The sequence below is a fragment of the Vigna unguiculata genome, chromosome 10 (assembly GCF_037176805.1).
Source record: "Vigna unguiculata cultivar grain cowpea cultivar isolate G323 ecotype 2 chromosome 10, ASM3717680v1, whole genome shotgun sequence".
Lineage (NCBI taxonomy): Eukaryota > Viridiplantae > Streptophyta > Magnoliopsida > Fabales > Fabaceae > Vigna > Vigna unguiculata.
In genome coordinates, this window is record NC_140801.1 from 11,731,392 (window position 1) to 11,749,822 (window position 18,431).

Genomic DNA, 18,431 nt, shown 5'->3' on the forward strand with positions numbered 1-18,431 from the left:
TTATGTTTTGAAGTAAAGCTTCTTGTTGTAATGTGTAGTTTCTTTGTATTGTAAAAATGTACAATTTAATTGATCTAATAAAAAGTTGTTCATGGAAATACTTCTTTTTCATTCTTGTTTATACAAAAGATGGTGCAAGTTGATCACATAAGCATACCAAATTTCATAACTTAAAAAACATTAACTTAGTCATAATTTACAAACAACTAATCATGACAATAAAGTGACCTAACTAATAAAGTGACCTAACTAAATTCCAATGATTGATTTGATGCAATATTGCAGCCATCTTGAACATCCTGAAACAATAAAATAAGATATATGTTAGTAACATCAATAAGCATGCTAGTTATTGTCATAAGTTATTGTTAAATTCTAAATAAATTCACATACCATAAGCATGCTAGTGAAACTTATTTGAAAAGGTTGAGACAAAAAAAGGTATTGAATATGTCTCTAATGGGGTTGAAGTTGATGACCCCAATAAATGTTGACTTGACTGAAGTTGTGAAGGTTTCAATTTTCTTCTTTTTTGTTTTAATTCATCAACCCAACTCTTTAAACGTCTATACTTCTTTTGTTTTGGACCATCTTTCTTCTTAAAGCCAATACCTTTAGATGTTGATGATTCAGGAAAATGTTGTCTTGCCGCAATTGTAGTACCACAAGTACCATGTGATTGATTGTTCAATCGAATTGCAACCACTTTCTTCTCAAGTTCTAACACCCATTCCCAAACCATAGCGCATGCTTCTGAATCATCTGATACATCATGAGTTAATCTTAAAAGTCTTAAACATAGTTGCTTATACTGTTTTGAGCTTTCCAATCTAGGATCAACATTAATTGCCTTTCCACCATGATCAATCATTGCATCACTTCGTGCATCTTTTGTCCACCTTTTCAATATATATTTTTCTGGGAGAAGCTTGATATCCTTACAAAATAGTATTATTAATGAATAACAACAAAATATTCTCCATTGTTCAAATTTTCTAAACTACAAGTAATTTTCCACTCTCCATTCTCAAAGTATGACTCATATGAAACATTTCATTCTCCTTTGTCATCCACCATTGTTATGACATAGTGATAACATACATTTGTTTCTTTCCTTTCAATTACTAGATCTCATTCTCATTGGAACAAATTGAACATAAGAGGAGTGTATACCTGTGAAATTTGTCGAATTAAGGGTGAACTTTGTACTATTATTCTTGGTATCTTTTGGCGCATCTCATAATCATGTTGTAACTCATTGTATCTTTTTTCTTGAACAATCCGTTCAAATTGCTTAAAAAATTGGTTGATATTCAAATTAGGTCTAGTGCAACTCTTTATATCTGAATTAATGCTTTCACTTAGTTATGTGCTCCTCATGCCAAGCGTAAAAGCATTCTTCATATAACATGTTTCCCATTTCTCTTTTCTTTGATATATTGAATTCAACCATGTCTTTTCTTCAACAATGTATTTCACTAATAACTCTTTATGAGTTTTCAAAATCTATTTCTTCTTCATAATCATACATACACTTCTTGAAATCTCATAAGAAATGTGAGCCATCCTTCATTAAATTTCCAAGATGCTTGACTCCATTCCTTATTATATGCCATGTGCACAAACCATGCTTTGTTAATGGCATAATTTCTTTTAATGCTCTTTTCATGGCTTGGTCTTGATCATTAAACACAATTTATGGATTTTTTTGATTGTGTGCCTGCAAAAATGTTTGAAATAATAATTTGAAGGACCCAATGGTCTCGTCATACAATAAGGCTGCCCCAAATATCACCCCTCCTCTATAATGATTAAATCCTGAAAAAAAATGCAAGGGACCTATGATCTCCATTTGTACAATATGTTGTATCCAACGAAATGACATCTCCAAAACAATGATAGTTAAATAACATTCTTACATTAGCCCAAAATATGTTTGTTATTTGTTCTTCCAAATCCATTTGGTAGGCATGGAAAAATGAAGGATTATCTATTAGTTGTTGTTGGAAATATTGTAACAAGATTCTAGCTTCACCATATGCCAAATCTCTCTGCCTCTTTGAGTTCAGATAGTTCTTTGCATCTTCTCTTGTATAGCCTGAATTTTCTCTACCTCCTACATATTTACTCATTAAATCAAATGATGTCTTGTGTTGAATCCCTGCTTGTTCTACTATTTCAAGATCATATGCTTGACAATCTGTTATTTTTCATTGACTAGGTAATAAATGAACTATTTCTGGTAGATGAAGTGGGTGGTTATGATCATCAATAAAATCAACTACTCTATATGTTTCACCGACTCTTTTAACTTTTATTCTTGTAGCACATCTTGTTCTTGTTTCAGGTCGAGGATTATTGGTCTTAAAGTCTCTTTTATCTGGTTTTCGCGTACCTTCCTTGCAAAAAACATATATGTAAGAAGTAATAGATCCATCTTTTCTATTCTTGCTAGGGTAGTGTCTTCTAACTCCAAAACCTTTACTACCACCATAATGAACCTAAAACTTCCATGCATCTTCTAGGTTATCAAATTCAAGACCAAGTTTAAGACTCAAGCTTGTATCCATCAAGTACTCCTATAAAAAATAAATAAAAATAAGTGAACTTATTAAATTGGTCATAAAACATATAGACATGAATGTTCTTTAAAAAATCATGGCAGAAACACAATAATATATATTTACACACTTAAATGTACTATAGAAAAAAAAAAAAACTTAAAAGAACTATGCTAAATATAAAAGAAAAGAACAAAAAATTACTTGGTAAAATTGTGAGGTCCTAGTGTTGAGCAAGCAACAACACTTTTTTATAAAATCGAGGGTTTTTTACAATAGGGAAAAATGGACTGTTAAAACCTTACATTTAAATAATCGATTAAAAATTAATATATTTTACTAAATTGAAAAAGTACAACGGTGCCGTTTTAATTAGGCTAGGAGAGATTAAATTGAAAAAGTGCAAACAATGTCATTTTTAATTAGACTAGTAGAGACTCCCTACCACATTATACAATAGAGAAACTGAACTCGCTTAGATGTGTGCTTAGGGTTTCTACCATGTAGGCTTTCTACCATGTGGCAGCATATGGTTGGCCAGAATTTGGGAGTGGTAAAAGGGGTGAAACTTAGTAAAGAATTATGGTGCATAATAGGATTTTGGATGGTCCACTTGAAAAAAGAGTGTGTAAAATAGAAACTGGGAGTGCATTTAGCTCCTGATTTATTTCTTTCCAAAATTTACTGATTTTTAATTTCACACTTGTAAAGAACCAAATTTAAGTTCAACTACATCAACAAACGTTAGAATATCCAAAGATAATTTATGCAACTAAAAAACACTTTCTAAGCCCTTTTTATCTTAGAAACTAAGTAAGCCTAATTACTAAAAATTCCAATCAAATTAATTTTAAGCACAAAAATCAATTGAAATTTCAGAATTAAACATTAAATGAGAGTAAAAATACGCATTCATGACACCCCTACACTTATCCTTTTGTATTCCTAGGCAAAATTACACTTATCCTTTTGCACTCCTAGGAAAAAATTAAGTAATTTCAAAACGTGTTATGTGTTATTTTATTTCACATCAACACTACATCAAAGGAATGAACATAACTGGAAACAAATCAATCTTCTAGAAATCAAGTTGTCATGCACATACAAATGGAAAATTATATTTTTCACACTTGATTTAATATTTTGAATTTACAAGAAAATCAAATATGAAAGATATCACTCAAGTTTAAACTGTATATTTTCTCACCAAAATTCGCTAAAGTGTTTTGACTTGTGTTTTTAGTCAAAATACTTATGCGAGTAAACACTCAAGTTTATGATTCTAATATTCATAAACTTTTAGAAAATATGTATTCAAAGATCATGAGGACTTTTAACAGGTTATAATCCAAGGCAAAGGTAGGAAAATTAGGATTTTTGAGTTTTTGAAATATAAATACAGAAAGAAAAGTGGAGCATAATTTCAAAAACAACTCTTTTTCATTTTGTTGCTCTTCTTAAGGAAGCAATTATTTTTCTACATTTTTCTAGTGAAACTTTTTGCTTCCCTTATGCCATTATCATTATTTTGTGGATGAGGTACTCACCCACACACTTTATTCCTCACCCGATCCTAACATAATCCACTAGCTTCTTTTTCTTTCTAAGGTAAGGAAAAACATGGTTTTTTTCTTTATAAGGATTTACAATGGGCTTAAAATAAGAAAAAAGAGGTTTAATGCTCAAAGGGGTTACCAATGGATTAATAGTAAGGTAGGATTATTTGGCCATGTAGCTAAAAACAAGAAATGTCTCAATCATATCAAATCATGCAAGTTCACCTAAGATGCAAAACAAAAGAATCAAGCTAAATATTTGAGTATAAACAAAGCATGAGCAAATCACTCAATAAAAATAGGAATGACTTATGGCAGTCCATCCTTTACATTAAGGCTAGAAACTCACGAGGTCAAAACTCTTTCACAAAATATTTAATCAAGAAATTCTCAAATCAACTCAACTAGCAAATCATATAAACAATCCACTCATTTCAACACGACTTTTATTTTCCCAAAAATATGATTGTCCCAATTACTAAATCAAATCTTAAAATCCAATGTCAATATGTTTTATTGAAAGTTAGGAAATATTTTTGGTGGATTTCTTATGAGACATATTATTTAAAAGTTTCACTAGAAAGTTAATACTTTCACAATTTGCTTAAAAAGAAATCACAATTTTTTTAAATGAAAATAAAAACAAAAATAGAAAAATAAAAATCATACCTACGAGTAGTTGACTCTACTACTTTATCATTAACCAAGTTAGTTGCAGTAGTAGATGTTTCAGATGCATCTTCCAATATTGTTGGGTTTTCTACAGCACTTGGTTCCTCCATTGTATTATTATCACCACTTTGCTCCTGAAAAAGATCATTTGTACTCATATCATCATTAATAGATAAAACATTATATTCACATTGAGCATCATCATCATATCCATCAGTAGATATGTTAGTGTGAGAATCTAAAATTTCTTCATCAACTTCAGCAACATGTTTAGTATAATTAATATGTCCATTAGCAGACATATTACTATGAGCATCGTCATACATATCAACAAATATCTTAGTATGATGTGATTCAGCATATTCCTCAAAATTTCCAAAGATAATTTATGCAACTAAAAAAACACTTTTTAAGTCATTTTTATCTCAGAAACTCAATAAGCCTAATTATTAGAAATTCCAATCAAATTAATAACACAAAAATCAATTGAAATTCCAAGAATTAAACATTAAATGAGGACAAAAATATGCACTCATCATTAGACGAGTTAAGTTCAAATAGCACAAAAGATAATTCAAAAATCACAAGGTGATATGAAGATCAATCCTGGATTGATCAAATAAATCTAAGCATTTAAATTGATGATCAAATCAATTAAAAAAGTTCCAATGCAAGGGTCAATGTTATTTAAAGATATTATGATTAAAGATATATCTGAAGGATATCATAGATGATTAGATATTTAATTGAACATATATGAAAGGAAATCCTCTCTAATTGAAGATTGTGAATGTTGTCATATATTTATCAACCAATCATGAGAAAGGAAGAGACTCTACAGATAAAAAATTGTAAGAGAAACTCTAGAAAATTAAAGCCACAACCCATAAAGTTTGAAAATCAAATTATTGAATGGTTGAAAAGGAAAAAACTGATAATTCACAAAAAGCACTACACTTTGAATGTCATATCAAGTACTTCCAGATGAAGAAAGAAAATATGTTTGAAGATATGAAGAATTTGCTCAATTGAATATGCATCAATATTCAAATGACACATTGTGACTACAAGTACCAAGACCAAGAAGAAGAAGAAAAGAAGAATAAATGATATATAAAAGTGATGATGTCAAATATTCAAAAGAAAAAAAGTTAGAATACTCTAAGAGCACAGTCAAATTCATATCTTGTATAGACTGATATTAGGTTGAGTGTTACTCATTTCCTTCACAAGGTATATCCTAAGGTATATGTGCTTGTTTGAGCTACCTTAAGCCTCAAGCAACCTTAGAAACATTGCTTATAGGCCAAGGTATCCTCTAACTTGCACAAGAAAGATGCATGCATTGAAAGGTGCATTCATTAGGTAGTTAACTTGGTGCATGAATGTGCAGTTGGCTAGTCACTCTTGAGTAAGGTCCTAGAGCATTCCAGTTTTAGATTCTTTGTACCTTTTCTTCTTCTTTTTGAGACTTGGGTTAACTCCTAAATTCTATAAATAGGAGTACTTAAGCATTATAAAGATAATTTGGAAATATTATAAAGATAATTTGGAAATATTATAAGATAAATTTTATTCTCCTAGACTTTTTCCTTGAGGGTTGACACAACCTTCTTCAAGAAACACACCTAAACCACTCTACGAAATCCATTTCATTCATCATTTCATGCTTCCGCATCCTGGAGCATCATCTCCATGGAGTCTACTTCAACTTGTTAAACCTATATCACATCACATTTTTCATATCCAACATTCCTAGTTCATTTCTTAGCCTGCATGATCTCTAATAAAGTGATGCCTTATTTCAATGTGTTTACTTTTAGAATGCTATATTGGATTATTAGTTAGATTGATTGCACTAGTGTTATCACAATGCAAGGGTACCATTAGCAACTTCACTCGATAATCTAAGAGTTGATGCTTATGTCATATGATTTTCACACAACAATAATCAGCTACAATATACTCTGCCTTAGTTGTGAAGAGTGTTGCACAAGCTTGCTTCATGTTATTCCATGATATCAAACTCGAGCCAAGTAGGTGGCAAATTCCACTTCTGCTTTTTTCTATTCAATTTATACGTTGCAACCAGAATCTATAAATCAATTTAGGTTAATCTTAGAGTTACCTTGATACCACAATCCAACATTGATTGTTCCTTTCAAATACTTGAGAATCCTCTTGGCAGCTTTGTAGTGTGATTCCTTTGGATTGGATTGAAATCTTGCACACACACTCACACTAAATTGGATATTTGACCTACTTGCGGTAAGATAGAGAAAAAAACCAATTAGCCCTCTGTATTTGGTTGAATCAACTTATTGCCCAGCCTCAGTTAAATCCATATAGCAATTTGTATAAATTGGAGTGAAAACTTCCTTGTAATTCTCCATTTCAAATTTTTTCAACAAGTCAATCGGTATTTTGACTGGTTTAAAAATGTTTCTTGCTCAAGCTGTTTGACTTGCAACCCCGAAAAGTAGGTTAGCTCACCCATCATGGACATCTCAAATTCACCCTGCATGGCTGCAACAAATTCTTCACACAATGAGTTACTATTGGAACCAAAGATTATATCATCAACATACACTTGAACAAGCATCACATTACTTTCACGTTTCTAATGAGAAATGTTTGATCAACAACACCTTTTGCATACCCTTTTGATAATAAAAAGTAGCTTAGTCTTTCATACCTCTAGCGTGGTACTTGCTTTAAACCATATAAGGCATTTTTCAGTTTAAAAACATGATCAGGGTAAAGATGATCTTCAAAACCAAGTGGTTGTGATACATACACTTCTTCATACAAGAATGCACTTTTAACATCCTGAAACAATTTTAAATTACACATGCAAACATATGCCAATAACAATCTCACAACTTCTAGCCAAGCAATAGGTTCCTATGTTTCATCAAAATCAATTCCTTCCCCTTGATCATAAGCTTTAACTACTAGCCTAACTTTATTCCTAATTATGTTACCATCTTCATCCATTTTATTTCTAAACACCCATTTTGTACCAATTATATTCATATCATCACTTCTACGAACTACAAACCATACATCATTTCTAGTGAATTGATTAAGTTCATCTTGAATGGCAATGATCCAATTACTACCATTTAATGCATCATTCACATTTTGGGGTTCAACTTATGACACAAATGCAAAATGTTCACAAAAGAAATTTAAGCTTGCGTCTAGTAGATACTTTCTTATCAATATCACCAATGATGTCCTTTCATAGTCCTTTAAGAGTTATCCAATCCTTTGGTAAGTTGTTGTGAACATGAACTTTAGTTGATTAATTTTCTTTTTCAATTGATTCATTTTCTATTCCAACATGCTTTCCTAGAATGGCATCATCTTCATCTGCATCAATTACCACTTGGTCTTGCAACTTTGAGTTAGATTCATCAAATATAACATGGCAAGACTTTTCAACAATCATAAGTCTTTTATTATACACCATATATGCATGACTATTTGCAGCATAACCGAGAAAGATTCCTTCATTAGTAGCTTTTGCATCAAACTTGCCAAGTTTTTCTTTGCCATTATTTAGAATGAAGCATTTACAGTCAAACACCTTTAGGTGAGTCAAAACAGGCCTTCTACTGTTGAAAAGCTCATAAGGGGTTTTCTTTAAAATAGGCCTAATCAATACACGATTTAAAACATAACTTGTTGTGTTGACTATATCAGCTCAAAAGTACTTTGGCAATAAAGTTTCATTCAACATGGTCCTAACATAACTTGTTGTGTTGACTACATCATCCCAAAAGTACTTCGAATAAAAACAATTTTAGAACTCTTTTCATTTTCTAAGACCTTGGTCAGTCTTTTGAAAGCATGATAATTATCATTTTGGATGCTAAAAATAATGTCCTTATAAACCTAGAGAGATCATCTACTATGAATAATGCATAGAAGTTCCCACCAAAACTCATGGTTCGTGAAGGTACAAATAGATTCATGTGAAGTAATGTTAAAGGTCTTTCAGTTGAAACAATTTTTAGGTTTGAAAGAGACCTTAGTTTGTTTTCCATTTTGGCATGCATCATGCACTTTATCCTTCTCAAACTTAAGTTTTGGTAGTCCTTCAACCAATTATTTTCTATTCAACCTATTTAAATGTTGCATATGAATGTGACAAAGTCTTCTATGCCATAACCATGTGTCATATTCTTTTGTAAGAAAACAATGTATGCTATTTGATGCATGATGTATATCAAGCAAGTATATGTTGTTCACTATTTTTCCTATTAATACAATGCTACCACATGCATAAAAGATAAGATAATGACTAGGTTCAAACACTATTTTATATCCCTTATGATCAACTAGAAGCATGTTTTTGGATGTTGAATGAGGATCCATTGCTTATGATTCCAATTCCAAGTATTTTTCATTTGTTGTTATCTTCATAAGTCACAAATCCTTCATTCTTCAAGCTCAAGTTTGCAAATTTTGTTTGATCACCTGGCATATGCCTTGAACACCCACTATCTAGGTACCACAAATCTTTCTTGTCACTCTTTATGACCTGCAAAACAGATTTACATTACACGGTACCCTTGATAGGTTGGTTCAAACATGGTTAATCCTATCTTGGTCCTTTGGGATCCATTTCAAGTATCCCTTAGGTACATCATATTTTCTTGCTTTGCAGTTCTAAGAAACATAACCTTTTCTCATATAATAATTGCAAGCAGTCAAAGATATATCAATTAGATTACTAGTTGAAAAGAAATTAGCAAACTTCTTGGCTTTCTTTTCACTAAAGGAATTGTAACCAATTCCAGCCTTTTCAAAAACACAATTTTGAGAGCCAAGAACAACTTCTAAATCTACTTTTCCTATTGTGAATCTTGCACAGATTTTTATAAGGTATTTGACTTTTTTTTCTAAAACAATGCAATTTTCACAAGGTTTTGAAATCAACTAATTCTCATTACAATAGGTTGAGTTATTCTAGATCAACTCCAGGTTTTTAAAATCAACTTTTAAATCGGTTTCTAGCTGATCAACTTTATTTTCTAGCCAGTTGTTTAAACCTTTAGTCGATTGTTTATGACAACAATTTTGTTAGCTTTATCATGCAATTCTTCAAAGTCATGCAACAGTTGGTAATAGTCATGCTTATCTTTTTTTGACAGAGAACTTACTTGGCTTGATGATGATAATGACTCACATCCAGTCATGAGACACAAGTTTACTTCTTCACTTTCTTTTTGTGATGAGCTACTTGTTGAATCATCATTATCTTTCGAAACAATGTAAGCACGTCATTCCTTGGGCTTGCTTTCCTTTTTCCTGTCAACACCTTTCTCTTTGTTTTGATTAATGTTTGGACATTCAATCATTATATTTCCTTGCTTACCACAATTGTAACAACTGACATTAGGAGTACTATTTGTATCATTGCATTTAGAATTGTACCTCCTTTGGTTACCTTTGTTACCCCTTCTCTTGACAAGTAAATTCAAATTCTCATTCTCACTTAATTCAACCACTTCCTCATCTTTCTTGATTTTAGACTTCAAGGCTATATTCTTTACCTTTTTCTCACTACTCTTTAAGCTTTCCTAACAAGGCAGCAATGGTCATTGTTGACAAATCCCTTGGTTTTGAGATGGTCGTGACTTTAGGTTGCTGCCTTCTATCAAGACACTTCAAGACCTTGATGTTTAACTCCTCTTTGTCAAATTCTTTTCCCAAGCCTATGAGATGATTGACAATGTGTGTGAACATTTTCTGGACTTCAGTTATGGATTCACCTTACTACATCTTGAACAACTTATACTCCTGTATCAATGCATGTTTCCTAGCCCTCTTCACATCATTGGTTCCTTCATATGTGACTTCAAGCACATCCCACAAATCCTTTGCGTTATTGCATTGAGAAATTATGAAAAAATCATACATATTCAATGCAGATATTAGGATGTTCTTGACTACACAATCATATCGAGCTTTTTTCTTCTTATCTTCTGTCCAAAGGTTCCAAGTTAACCTATTTTTCATCATTCATGATTGCATTCCAAATTCCTTAGTCAATTGATTCAACGAAATTTTTTATGCGAATGTTTTCAAAATGACAATTAACACCATTAAACATCGGAGTCCTATGTATAGAAGCACCTTCTGCAAAAGGGGGTTTGTTTTCAACCATTTCGAAAATAATTTTAGGATCAAATTTGAATATCTTTCAAGAACCCGTTCTGATACCAATTGTAAGTTTTAAAAGGCTTTCTTAGCCAAAAATGAGGAGGGGGTTAAATTGGTTATTACTAAAATTCAGGTTCAATTCAAATTTATAGAAAGCCTTTACCTTGAATCAAAGTGACCAACAAATCAATATGTAATCTCTATCGGAACATCTATTTTTAGTCAATTGAAAACAAAGTTAACAAATTGAGTTCATTTAATAGAGATTCAAATAGATAGACCAATATGATTCAACAAATTAAAACAACAATTGAACAAATTAAAAAAACTGGAAAAATTATGCAAAAAATAGAATTGATTATGAACTCAGAAATTGGTAGTGCAATTAATCAAGATCAACTCCAATCAGTAGTACATGCAAGGTTACAACTCCAAATTACATCACAACATCAAAATACTATAAAACGATTATTCAAAACATTTTTCTTGAAGTTTTTAACAAAGAACAAACAAGAAGATCAAACAAATACACAAAATTTTATACTAGTTCACTCAAGTTTGAGCTACAACTAGCTTGTCAAGGCAACCTTAGCTTGAATTTTTAGTATTTCAAAACTTTTACAAAGTCCAACAGGATTACACTTTTGAAAACACAAAACTACACCAATACTCTTGAATCCTGTAAGAATCTAAACAAAGCACAACAAGAGTCTCACTTGCATATTTGGAATCACACCAAACAAAACCCAAAAACTTAAGAAAGACCAAACCTTGATGATGGCTCTCCCTAGCCAACCAATCCTCTTTCTCCAAGTCACTTATGCCAAGTAAAACGCTCTAAGAATCAAAGAAAACCTCACGAACAACTACAAATTTATGTAGTTCAGAGAGAGAGAATTTTCCAAAGTATTCACACTGATTTTGCACTCAAAAATCACAATTGTTACTAATCTCTCTAAAAATCCAGACTTTATAGTTTGTCTGTTGACATTTTCAATAGGTTGGTTTGACTTGACTTAAGTGAAATCAATTGATTGAATAATAATTTAGCCGATTGAATATGTTAATAACAGAACTATAGTAGCCAACCAATTAAGATATTAAAAACCCATTTAACATACTCAAAGACTACAACCAGACACAAGACACCTAATATATGTCAGTTAGTCTTCAGGTTAAGCTCCAATCTTCAAGCTTCAATATCATCACGTGTTAGCCAGATTAAGCACACTTCAAGCTTGATCAACATACCATCTCTTCAAGTCTTCATTACTTGATCAAGTCTTCATCAATGAATCATAACCTCATCAAGTCTCTATGCAATATCTTCATTAAATCTCCATGCTTCAAAGTCAATTGTGCTAACATATCTTGCTTCTGCGCATCATTTCACTCCATGGAGTTCTCCATCACTTGCTCATGTACTCCAAGTTTGAAAATGCAACATGAATCCTTTTCTTGTGTTCACATTGCTTGAAAATTTTCCTTCCTTTTGGTCAAAATTTCATTTACAAACTAAAGATTCTTGTAAACTTATAGTTGAATGAATGAAATACTATTGATTTGTAACATTTTTTATGGTCTTCAAAAACTGAAACCCTTTTCTTGATTCTTATCTTGGAGATCTTCTTCAAGTGGCAAATCCACATTACGCTTATCTTTTGCAAATCCATTCAAAAGTTAAGTGTTTTAAACCTTTCCCAGTCTTAATCCATTTTCTTTTTCCTTTTTCAACCATAGTAATATCGCAAACTAACCTCATGTAGGACCATTCTAACAATTTCTAATCAAAGAATTGACAAAATAGAAAATGTGGAAGGGCCAAAGATGAAGAAACTTCAATATACCTTGATTTATGTCAAAACTAAGAGAATAAATGAGAAGAGAAAGATCTGTCACTTTGAATTGGAAACTAAAAACCTTAAGGATCAAAAGTTATATTGAAGAACTTATAGAGAATTTTCATTTTAAAAAAATGATTTAAATTCACAAATGACTAAATTTTTAGTACAAGAGTATACACAAAGGTTTATATACTATAGTCCTTGTACTCATGGACCCTAACACCGCTAAGGCCCATCCAACAAGTCTCTTAAAATTATAGTGTTGAAAAGCCTCTAATTGCAAGAAAATAAAATCATATACAAGGCTTAATAAAGGCCCAATACAAACAAATAGAAAAAAAAAACAATTACAAGACCCAAGATTCAAAACCAATACACACACAAAAATACCAAAATTATATTTTAACTCTATACCTATGTTGTGGTCCTTAAAAAGATCATATCCATAATGTCATCACTAAATAGTAGAAATTCATTCTCCATAAAACTATACATGCAAACACATATCCTTAGACATGTAAACTACCTAACATGCAACCAACACAATAAATATAGTAAATGAGAAATGTTGAGAAAAAAAAATCTAACACACATACTTTTGATTAAGTTTTGGGAAAAAACGAAGTATAAAACACGATTGCACGTCATTGGTATAAGAAGCAAGCTTTGTTTGAAGTAATAGATCATGAAAGACACAAATATTATGTCTATCAAATGATATGACACCTTACAATCTTATACTTTTTACATTTGATAAGCATATTTATATATTGAGTCAACATGTACATAAATTAAGCTAACATTGTCTTTCACGAATATTTATATACTTATATACTTATATACTTATTCTCTATTATAGAGAATATCCTTTTATATGTAATCACAATTAATCTCTTAATTCCAATAACTATCGTTTTAAGCAATTAAGATGCGTCTGATTCCTTGTCCAAGAACCTCTCACTTTTAGTTAGTAAAATAATCATCGACATTAACTTTCAAAACATATCTGTGATTTTATTTGATTGATTTGTTTTATAAGATGTATAACACAAAAATCATACCATACAAGCTTATACTATACATATGTATATTCTCTACACAATCTTTTTTTAAATGATTGCATTTATATATATTAAGTGCATCGGTATTCATAACCAGAGAGAGAGAGAGTTGTTTTCTCAGCTATATCACTGGTCTAGCCCATTAGGCCTTGGATTGGCTAATGTGGTTAGAAAATGTTGAGTTGTTTTCAACTTGGCTTGAAAACAGACCAAGCAGTTACAGAGGAAAAAAAAAATTTGAGACCACCAATGGTTGTCTAGATTCTTGTGTCGACAAGTAAGAAAGCCACATCTGTTTCGGCAAATCTGGGTTGATAATAAGTTGCAACGACAAAGAAGAGGCTTAAAAAGAAGGTCAAAAGTAAAGTGATGGTGGGAACAATTTGGGGTTGGGGGACCAAAGCCTCCACTTAGACTCATATTTTTTTTGTTGTGACCAAACATTTGCAAGCATAGAATCAATGGAGGGGTACCCTCCACCACCATCAAACGTAAAAAATTTCTTCCCATTTTCCCATGATTGTCCTCACATGCATCCCAAGTTCCCACCCCACAAATGCTTATTTAATAGCTGTGCCTTTGAAAATAAAGGCATCCAACTAACATAAATTATGCCAAATTGCCTCTCCTCCTCATGTTCCCTTAATAAACTATAAGTTTAGTACTCATCCCCACGTTGGTAATTAAATATAGATCAAGATAGAGAAAAGAATCACTTGAGATCAATTTTCTAAAATCCATTGTGGTCAATTTGTTTTTATTAAGAAAATTAGTTCAATTCCCTTTGGCTCTAAACTAAAGGGTTTTGTTACAAATTTCTTAAATATTATAGCTCAAGAATCATAATTAAAAAGTTATAGTGATATTTGGAAATGCATTAATAACACTTTTCACTTTTAGTTTCTTGATAACTATTCTTAGAAGACTGGTTAGCACTTGTTTTAAAATAAAGTTGTTATTATTATGCTATAATTCAATCATTTATTGTGATATAATAAGAGAAATGAACATTTAAGTCATCATCTCTGGACTCATTTCAAAATATATATTTTATTTAAAGGAATGTTATAAATATTAAAAGAACGTTAATTAAACATAGTCATTATAGTAAAATGATGAATTCGAAATAGGGTGATACTATTCAATATTATATATATTAGAATATTATCATTCCATTCTTTTATTGAACATCAATTAAATAAAAAAAAATTGTAGAAATAACCACTTTTTAAATAATTGATTAACCAAAACAAAACAAAATTCTGAAAGCGAGAGTTTAAGATTTTGTTTAAATCATGTCCCAAGGTATAATTAATTGACTACATATTTTATATGGGTAAGTAAATTTAAGGAAATTTCAGAAGAAGGAACATTGACCATTTTAATCAATTTTATACATATGGTACAACAAACTTTAGAAAAAACTTAATAGCAGTTACAAACAATTAATCTAATCTATCCATATTAAACTAACATGATCGATCCAAGACTTTTTTCTTGAATTTTTTCGAATCTATCAATCAAGTTTATGCTGATTAATTGATTGAAACAATGAGATAGACAGGTATATATGTAAAATATTATTCAAATTCATAGAATAGTTTTCATCACTTAAAAGTCAATTTATAAGACAATTTAAATACATTTTACTTGTTTAACTATCTGAAATACCTTTTATTAATAAAAACTGTAACAAAAATTTACTAAAACAAACAATGCTTGAGATGTAATAGTTAATCCTAACGAAAAAAGCTAAGAAAAGAAAAACTGAAACAAATATCAAGATTTTTAATTTTATCAATAATTAGTAAAAAAAACATAAATCATAATATCTCTTTTCCAATTTGTATTACTAAGTTAATAACTCTTAAATATTATATTAACTGGAATAATATATTGAGTTTGTGCAGGCGAAGGGTAGTAAAGGAAGAGCAACGAAAGCATGTTGGTTTCCACATGGTGTCTGCATATAAAACCCCACCAATCATAGTAGTGTCTCTTTTTCTCTGAGAAACGCACAGGTGCAACGAAAGTGCAATATTATTGCACAGTAATTAAACTAGGGTTTAAAGCTTGGTTGTCTTTTAGTTTGTGGTGACGTTTATAAAGTTGAAAAAAGCATTCCTGATTTGAAGGGTGGTGGTGGGGATGGAAGAATCAGCATGCATGTCCCTTACAAAAACTATCAAAACCCTATCAAAATCATCATTACAACACCCCTAACAATTTAATACATTTTAATCCTACTTCCTTCATTTCTTAATTCTTCTTTTCAAAGTTAAGTTTCAATTCATCTCAGCTTCAAAAGTCCTATTTTTCTAACAATTAGGTTTTGATAACTTTCACTTACAATCTAAGATGACATTTTTTAAGTGATTTTCTATTTTTTTTTTCATTTTTTTCCATTATTTTTTTATATTTCATGATCACTTAAAAGATATCACCTCAGGTCGTAAGAAAAAGTTGTCAAAATATTATTATCTTTTTCAAAAATTGATTTTGTATTACTTCATTCATTTCTTAATTCTTTTTTCAAATTTAAGTTTGAATTAATATCAGCTTTAAAAGTCTAAATGATGTATCCTTCTATATATGGTGGTCATCTTAGGTTTAATAGTTTTTCTTTTCTTATTTTTATAATTATTTTTTAAAATTTATCTTCCTGTTGAACAAGTTAATATGTATGATTTTCTTTTTATTAAATTAATTTGATGATAGAACAATAAATTACAGGTCATGAGTTAAACTTGATTTACTGACAAAGACATACATAAAATAAGTTATAAATGTTATACCATCTCACCATAAATTTTGATGAAAAAAATTAAATTAATTCAAATTTTAAAACCTAACTATATAACCTTTAGAGAAGAAAGTTAAATAATCATAATAATAAACAGATAAAAAACTGTTAAATATACATTTTAATTTATATATTATAAATTTAAAATATAATTTACAAGCTAGATTTTTATATATACTTTTACATTATTGACCAAACTTATTTCAGACACTCTTAGCAAATTGAAATTCCTTTCGGCCAATTATTCTCAGACAATCACATATTAAGTAAGTTGCTGTCAGAATTATCACATAATCATAGAATTAGTAGCATTATACATAAAACAGCATCACAATCATGATTTGAAGATACTTAAGTCTATTCTAATTATTCGTATACATAAAAACATAACAAGAATAGTATAAAAAGGTGAGTATCTCAAAGTGAAATATTAACTTATTCTTGAAACAAAACCATATTTACAACGTTTGATCCTATTTTCCAAATATTGACTTGAATATTGAATTATCATTACAAAGTGCTCATGTAAACTAATATTATTAACAAGACAATCGATCATTTTTTCGATGACTAATTTGAAACCAATTCAAATATGTGGTTATTTTGGTGACAATTTGTAACCCCATTACTTTTGTGACTGAATTTAGTGATTAAATGATATTTTTCTAGTAGTGCATCAAGATAAAAATAAAAAACAGAAAGACTATAAGAACAAAAAGGATGAAACTCAAGAAAACTAATAGTCCAATATTAACTTATAAGGACACGTTATATTATAAAATTTTAGTTTGGATCTAACTTAATTGAAAAACTAATTTTAAAAATATATCTATTAATTAATCTTTCTTCAAAAATTTTGATCAATTTAGTCTTTTATCTTTAAAAATGTGTGAATTTAGTCTTTTTAACCAATTTTTGTTAAGTTTATCTGACGTCTCAAGCACATTTCATGATAATATTTGAATTATTTATAACGTTTGACACATTTTCACTTTAATATTAACTCAAATATTATCATAAAATGCAATAAACTTAACCAAATTTGGTAAGAATGACTAAATTCACGCATTTCTAAAGATGAAAGACTAAATTGATATAAAATTTTGAAAAGAGACTAATTCCAAAATTCACTGAAACTTAAGGGATCAAAAATATATTTAACCCTATATAATTATACTATCTCTTAAAAATTATTTTAAAATAGTGAATTGATTATAAATATTGTGAACTTCGGAGCAACTTTTTTTAAAAGTGAGAAGCTTTCGAAACTTGAAAACAAAACTTATCCACAAAAACATAAATTTAATTCACTTCTAATGATATTGAACCATTTTTGCTGTACACATGGGGTAAAAGAACTCGAACACTTATGTTTTCAGTGTACAAATATATTGTATTTTAAAGTCATTACTTTTCCATTGTGGAAAGCTTTCGCAGTTAATCTCATAAAGGATAATAATTATCCTTTTAGGTTTCTTTTGTATTTTTCATTTAGATGTATAGAATAAGCTGTGCTAAATCATAGCAGTTAGTGATGAATCTGACACATTCTTTTAGTTTAATTCTCACATCTTGCACACACAATATTTCCTCAGTAAAAAAAAAAAAAAAGGGAAATAATGTGACTCTTGCAAGAAACCAAAAGGCACATGGTTAAATTACTGCTATAATTGGTCATTGTTTCAAAGAATAAACAATGATTGTGAGAAAGAAAGACATGTGTCAAATAACAAGGTTTTGCATAAACTATTATACTTTAG

At 30.1% G+C, this 18,431-nt stretch overlaps 1 protein-coding gene across 1 annotated transcript; it reads right to left on the reverse strand.

Annotated features, from left to right (window-relative positions):
• Positions 1–245: 245 nt before the first annotated feature.
• On the reverse strand, positions 246–4,947 carry LOC146882146 (uncharacterized). The gene is made up of 3 exons (XM_085667295.1): positions 4,810–4,947; positions 551–937; positions 246–299 (listed from the first exon to the last, which is right to left on the reverse strand). The coding sequence occupies exons 1-3, from the start codon at positions 4,945–4,947 to the stop codon at positions 246–248; spliced, it is 579 nt and encodes a 192-aa protein (XP_085523421.1).
• Between the last annotated feature and the right edge of the window lie 13,484 nt (positions 4,948–18,431).

Coding starts and splice junctions, on each gene's coding strand:
- LOC146882146 (XM_085667295.1), bottom strand. CDS start 4,947: ATGAGTACAAATGATCTTTTTCAGGAGCAAAGTGGTGATAATAATACA. Junction 938..4,809: donor CTAACTTGGTTAATGATAAA/GTAGTAGAGTCA, acceptor CTATTTTGTAAG/GATATCAAGCTTCTCCCAGA. Junction 300..550: donor ATAGACGTTTAAAGAGTTGG/GTTGATGAATTA, acceptor TTATTGTTTCAG/GATGTTCAAGATGGCTGCAA.